The sequence below is a fragment of the Nuphar pumila genome, chromosome 1, assembly GCF_984573655.1.
Source record: "Nuphar pumila chromosome 1, dmNupPumi1.hap1.1, whole genome shotgun sequence".
NCBI lineage: Eukaryota > Viridiplantae > Streptophyta > Magnoliopsida > Nymphaeales > Nymphaeaceae > Nuphar > Nuphar pumila.
The window spans coordinates 178369463-178376357 of record NC_143249.1 but is presented as its reverse complement, the minus strand read 5'-3'; the positions used below and the strand labels follow the sequence as shown (position 1 = coordinate 178376357).

Sequence of the window (6895 nt, the reverse complement as noted above, 5' to 3'; positions counted from 1 at the left end):
ACTATAAATCGCTACTTACTACAAATCTCTATTATTTGATCCAATTTTTACTGTAAATCGTTATTCTTTGATCCAAATTCTACTGTAAATTGCTACTCTATGATCTGATTTCTATTGTAAATCGTTACTCTCTAATCTGATTTTCATTGTAAATCGCTACTCTCTAATCCGATTTCTACTATAAATCGCTACTCTCTTATTTGATTTTTACTATAAATTGCTACTCTCTTATCTGATATCTATTGTAAATCGCTACACTCTAATTTGATTTTTACTGTAAATCGCTACTCTTTAATCTGATTTGTACTGTAAATCGCTACTCTCTCATCTGATTTCTACTGTAAATCGCTACTCTTTAATCTGATTTGTACTGTAAATCGCTACTCTCTCATCTGATTTCTACTGTAAATCGCTACTCTCTAATCTGATTTCTACTGTAAATCGTCACTCTCTGATCCGATTTCTACTGTAAATCGCTACTCTCTGATCTGATTTATACTATAAGTCGTTACTCTCTGATTAGATTTATACTGTAAATCGTTACTCTCTGATCTGATTTCTACTGTAAATCGCTACCCTATGATCTGATTTCTACTGTAAATAGTTACTCTCTGATCTGGTATCTATTGTAAATCGTTGCTATCTGTCTACTCAGTTTGATGCTGCCACCATTATTTTTGTTGTAAATCGTTATTACCTATCTACTCAGTTCGATTTTTGCACCCTGGTATCATGATGAACAATAGACAAAATTTTGATTTCTCTGGTAGTTCAACTATTTCTCATGAGCAAACGGCGATAAAAGGTGCTCCGACGACAATAGACAATAGCAAAGGGTGCTCTGACGGTAGCAGACGACAAAAAAGGGTGCTCCGATGACAACAGACAATAGCAAAGGGTGCTCTGACGGTAGCAGACGACAAAAAAGGGTGCTTCGATGACAGCAGACAACGACAAAGGTACTCCGACAACAGCAGACGATGGCAAAGAGTGCCTCGTCAAAAAGAGCGCCTGTTACAGCAGATGTTGCGTTGTCAACGGGTGATCCAGAACGTTTATGGCAAAATATTGTGAGCAACTCCTGTTACAATAGCGACTTTTACAGCTTAGGGCAAAAACAAAACGTGTGAACTTTAAAAAGTTAAGATCATCCTCTCTTTTTTAGATGAAAGACATTTTTGTCTTTTTCTATAATCATCGTTCAATGACGAGAATGGCGAGAAAAGCTACTTAAGTCTTTGCAACCGCACCGAACTCCAATGCTAACTGATGGTGACACACACGGGGATATGAGCCCCATGTGCTTACATACGTGGTGCTCATTCAAACCTCCGAAGATGCACTTGCATGTTTTGGGGGAAACATATAACCTGCGAGAGGAAGTTGCGTCTTCTCCCCCAAACACGCATTGTAGCTATAGTGCGTGTTCGGGGGTCCCAACTGAGTACCGCATGGTGCTCAGTCGGACCGATACACCGTCGTACACTTGCTTGCGAGTGCACAGTGGTGTACGGGTAGGGGTGGCAAAATCTGACACGACCCGCCAACCCGCTTCTTAGTTGGGTTCGGGTTTGGCTTAAACAGGTCGACCCGCCTAACCTGTTTATTAAACGGGCCGGGTTCGTGTTAAAGGTATGTCAACCGGTCAACCCGGCTGACCCGTTTAATAAACGGGTTAGGCAGGCGGGTTAACCCATTTACCTGAACCCGACCTGCCGACCCGTTTACCCGCCCCGCCCACCAACCCGTTTACCCGAACCCGACCCACCAACCCGCCCACTAACCTGCCAACCCATTTACCCGACCTGACCCGTTTATTAAACGGGTTATCTGTGTTGTGTCGGGTTACCCATTTAATAAATGGGTCGGGTTCGTGTTTGCCACAACCAACCCGTTTAATAAACGGGTCGGGTTCATGTTGAGGTATGATGACTCGCCAACCCGACCCGATTGCCACCCTTATGTACGAGTCCTATATAAGTATCAGGCGGCACTCAGTCGAAACCCAAAAACGACTGTAGCTACAGTGCGTATTCGAGGGGAACTGCCCACGTAACCTTCTTGGCAAACATAGCCCGACTCGTTCAAACCCCTCCACAGCCGCGTACACTTACATATAAAACGTACATCCTTACACCATCAAATGATCCATGCACGCACTGCTGCATCACGTGACCCTCATTATTTCCTCCTGACATAGTCCACGATGCAGTCACTGTCCGTATGACTTTCTATGCAGTACGGCTCCATAAAAACCCCTGCTGCAAAATCTAGTGGGAGACCAGGGTCCGAATCCCGACATTAAAGATCCGCACCACAGACCCAGTTAGATCCAATTAACTATCGTGTTCCACCTGCCAAGCCAGAGCAGTATAGGGACCCGGTTATGGTTTATGATATTTATACCAAATAAGAAACTTCCAAATTTTGCCAGATTTAGCTTGTGTTATTCGTATCAGGACCCGGATCTGATTTTTGGTTTAGTGGCAAATCTTGTTCTCAAAAACTCTTGGTCTCAGAAAATCCTACGATATTTTTCAAAAAATCAGGATTTAAAAAATAAATCTAAAGAAAATATCTGTTCAAATAAAAATATACTGTATTTGCAGCCCTCCATCCTCTGTTGATGCCCATAGTTGACAGGCTGCTGTATGGAGCAATGCTGTCAGTATCGGCCCTGAATCGTTTTGCCAACTATTCAGGAGTACGGTACCGATTCTCAAGTGAATCGTTCTGAATTGGCTAAAAATTTAATTAAAAATTATTTTGTGTCAATCAAAATGTGACACATGTTAAAACCATTAAAATAATATTTAAAATTTAATTTTAAGTTTTTTATATTTATTAAAAAATAACTGATTCAGGTTAGTATCATATAGATTTTCTGCTGATACAGACTGATACGCATTGATACTGACAACGTTACTATTTATTAATATTATAGATTTTCTGCTGAAACAGGTTACTATTTATTAATATTAAAAAATAATATAGATTTTCTGCTGATACTTGGCACGGGACCCCGCTTACCACATGAGATACGACTTCGGTTGCAGCTTATTCTCCCTCGACACAACCTGTATATACGTATAAACATTATTTTGATATTTTAATGGTTTTTATTAATATTTAATTACTTCAATAAAAATATTATTAAAATGACAAAAAAGTGCTTTTATTAATAAAAAAATAATCGCGCCTTATCCCACACTTTTAAAAAATTTACAAACGCGTGTGCTGTCACTGCTGTGTTGGGTCTCACCCGTATCTTTGTTACATAGTATATAACTATAAAAGGTTTTCAAAAAAACGTTTTTTTAACGTGTTTTAGCATGATATTTTCGAAAAAAATGATTTTTTGAGAACAACGGGTTTTATTAACGCCGACGACAATTGAAAATATAAAGTCAAATTGGCAATATTTTTCAAAATATTGGTGACGTTTGTGACTGGTTTTGCCAATGTTACGTCCAGTCGATAACCGTTGGGGTCGCCTGAATGGCCAGCAGGTTTGCTGAGATGAAGGCACCTGTTCAAACCCTGCTGGCGAACCCGATCAAACCCTGCACAGGGTGGTGGTTATGGGTCCCTGCACGGTGTTTTTCTTGCTTCGGCAAAGGTTTCTTGTCATAAAAAAAATCACAGACCCGGCCAGGGTAATTAGCATCCTAAATTACAACGCATTCAGAATAGCCTGGGTCTGGTGCAGATCCGAGTTGTCCAACCCGTTACCATGGCCAACGTGCAGTCAACCATGAAGACCAAAAAGGGAAAAGGAACAAGCAGTAGCGAGTCCACAAGGGTCCGTCCAAGTCCCACCCCCAACTCCAAACTTTGAAGGATCCCGCAAGATTCGGTCTCCGGGTGAAGTGCGATAGGGATGGCAGTGGACCGGGGCGGGGGACAAGGACTCCACCCCCGCCACGTTTCAAAATCCAAACCTTCATCCGGATGGATTTCAACCTCCATCCCCGGTCCAAACGGGGGCGAGGCGGGGCAAGTCCGTTTTCCCTTAGTTTATAGTCATTCCTTAAAGGATTGGGGACCGGGCGGAGCGGGGTAGGCGGGGATTGGGAAAAGCTTAAGTCCATCCCCGCCTTCATCCCCGGTCCAAATGGGGCGAGGCGGATCCCCGTTGTCCCCCGGAACGGGGGAAAACAGTGGGGCACCTAAAAAAAGATGTCCGCACAATCAAACCCATCAAACGCAAGTCCCGAAATGGTTTGCCGTCTACTCCGGAGCAGATGAATACTACCGTGAACAAAACGAGTCTTCGAAGGACTCAAAACCGAGTCCCGTTCCAAAATTTGTTTCAACAAAGACACTAGTTCCCAAGCACTACACGATTCTCTTGTACGGACGCGCCTACTGTATAGGCCATAATTAGTAGCTCGATACGGTACTCTTAACCAGAAATCTACGGTCACTTCCGTAGACTTCTACAGAGAGGGAGAAAAACAAAGAGACTGTCTACATGATGGAGCAGGCGTTAGGATTCTCGTCGCTAAAGAGTTGAGGAGGATGGATGAACTCGATGGCGTACTTGGGAAGCGCCGGAGCCTCGCTCTTCTTGGCCTCCACCTTCTTCTCCCCTTCCCCTCCTTCCTCGCCTTCCATCTTCTCCTTCTTCTCCGCCTTCTTCTCCCCACCGCCATCCCCCTTGTTGTCGTCCTTCCCTCCTCCCTTCTTCTCCTTCTCCTCCTTCACCTTCTCCGGCTTCTTCTCCACCTCCTGCTTCATGATCGCCGCGTGCTTTCCCGTCCGCCGGTGGACGTAATCCACGAGGGTCGCCGGATCGAACGCCCCCCTCACCGTCACCTGCTTGCTCTTCAGGTCCGGCTCCGCCGACTCCACGCCTGATCGGACGGTTGAGATCAGTTAGGACAGGGGATAGACGGCCGGAAACAGATGGATCGGAGCAGTGGACGGGTCTTGCTTACTTACCTTTCATCTTCTCGATGATCCGCCGGATCTCCTGAGAGCAATTCTCGCAGTGCATGTGGACGTTCAGGACGGCGATTATCACGGCAGGCTGGACGGCCGAGAAACCAGAAGTTTTTTGAAATTCAGTGTTTGGAAGAAGAAAGAAAATCATATAATAAAACGTAAGTAAATGACGAGAAGTATCCGTTACAAGGAAAAAAGAGAGAAAATGTAAGCAAATGACGAGAGCTATCAAGATCTTTTGAAATCGAAAAGCAGCTTTCTTGATCAGAAAACCGAGGAAACGGAGAAGACATGTCAAGTTTTTGAAAGAATTGACACTTTATGCTTTTCCAGCAAGAAAACATAAGAAACGATAAGAAGTAGCACAGTTTGCGAAGAGATTCTCATCGAGATTGTGAGATTTTTCCCGGTAACAGATTTTCCCTACCCGAAGGAACAAGAACAAAAAGAGAAGAATTGAAAATCCGAGTTACGATTTTTCTTTTTCAAGGAAAAGCGGGTTTAAACCTCAGACCTCTACCACAAATTCAGGTTTTTGATAGAAAACTGGAAAAGATAAAAACGAGAACGAACAGAAAAGGAAGAAATTTTTGATAAGCTCTCAAATATCTTAAAAATTCGATATTCTTTTGCAGACCAGACCTCTTCCTTCTTCTCCTCTTGCTTCACGGCCTTCTTCTCCTCTGCCTTCTTCGCCTCCAGGCTTTTAGGCGACGGAGAGATGAGTTCGACCTTCCGACCGCTCTTCCTCTGAATTCTCTGACAAATCTTCAGGGGATCGGCCGCTTTCCCCTTCACGACGACTCTGTGCGATTTCGTATCCACCTGAATCTCTTCCACGCCTGTAGCAAAACAGCCGGATCCGGCGTCAATCTACCGGAAAACCCCAAAAAAATAGCATTTTTTTCTCACACAAGATACTAACCTTCGAACCCTCTGAGCGATCGCTTCACCTTCCTGGCGCATCCCTCGCAATGCATATCCACCTTGAGAACGATCTCGTTGCTCGCTTCTCCTTTCTTCTCCTTCTCCTCTTTCTTTTCTTCCTGAGGCCACAAAGCAAACACAGACAGAGAGAAAGTCTTCATCTTCAGAGAGAAAAAAACAAGCAGAGAAATCAATCAAGGTGAGTCTCTACACTTACCTCTCCCATTCTTCTTCTTCTCCTCCTCCTCGACTGGTGATGGGTTTTTCGAGCGACTTGCAGAGAGCGAGTTGGGAGCTGCTTGTGGAGTGACTACAACGGACTCGGCATCACATGTGTGAAGAATATCGGCAGCGGCATTCGAGATCCGTCCTTTTCCCTCCAGGTGCGCCCTATTGTCCATATCTGCATCGCATCGCATCGTGCATCTCACGTCATTCCTAACCGTCCGATTAACCCACTCGCTACTAGCGTCATCATATTCGTATAATTATCCTCTTTAGTTTATCACATTAAGTTTATATGAATAAAATGTTTTGTTTTTAGATAATTTCCAGATACAGACCCACTTTTTCAGAAATTCTATCTCGAGTACTATCTTTTCTAAAATTCCTGACATAAGCCTACATTTTTCTGACAATAGACCTATTAATTCAAGTGAAGATAAAAAAGGGTCTTATTGGACCCAAATTTTACCAAACTCAACTTTAATACTTATCAGGCTCTATCATGGATCTGAACAAGCCCAAATGTATACATTAACTATCTAGTCCAAATTTGTAACAAGCTGTCCACTATGAAAATATGGGTCAATATCTACTTTTGTATTTGTTTTTTGAAGTTTGATTCTAGTTTTAGATTCATATCCGACTCAGGTGCCATAAAGAATTTTTAAATCCAGTTAGAAATTTGGACCCTATGGTATGGTATCTGCTAAAAAAGATACATGATCAACGATTTTCATGTGAAAAATGGGTGGTTTGGCCTGATTATAATTCAACTATAATGATAATTTGGGTCCAA

General features: G+C 43.1%; 1 protein-coding gene across 1 annotated transcript; it reads right to left on the bottom strand.

Annotated features, from left to right (window-relative positions):
* Nucleotides 1-4278: 4278 nt before the first annotated feature.
* Nucleotides 4279-6293, bottom strand: LOC149851439 (heavy metal-associated isoprenylated plant protein 8-like). Its single transcript, XM_090008388.1, has 5 exons — nt 6092-6293; nt 5873-5989; nt 5590-5789; nt 4945-5032; nt 4279-4856 (listed from the first exon to the last, which is right to left on the bottom strand). Exons 1-5 carry the CDS (start codon nt 6291-6293, stop codon nt 4471-4473), a joined length of 993 nt encoding a protein of 330 aa, XP_089864514.1. The 3' UTR covers nt 4279-4470.
* Between the last annotated feature and the right edge of the window lie 602 nt (nt 6294-6895).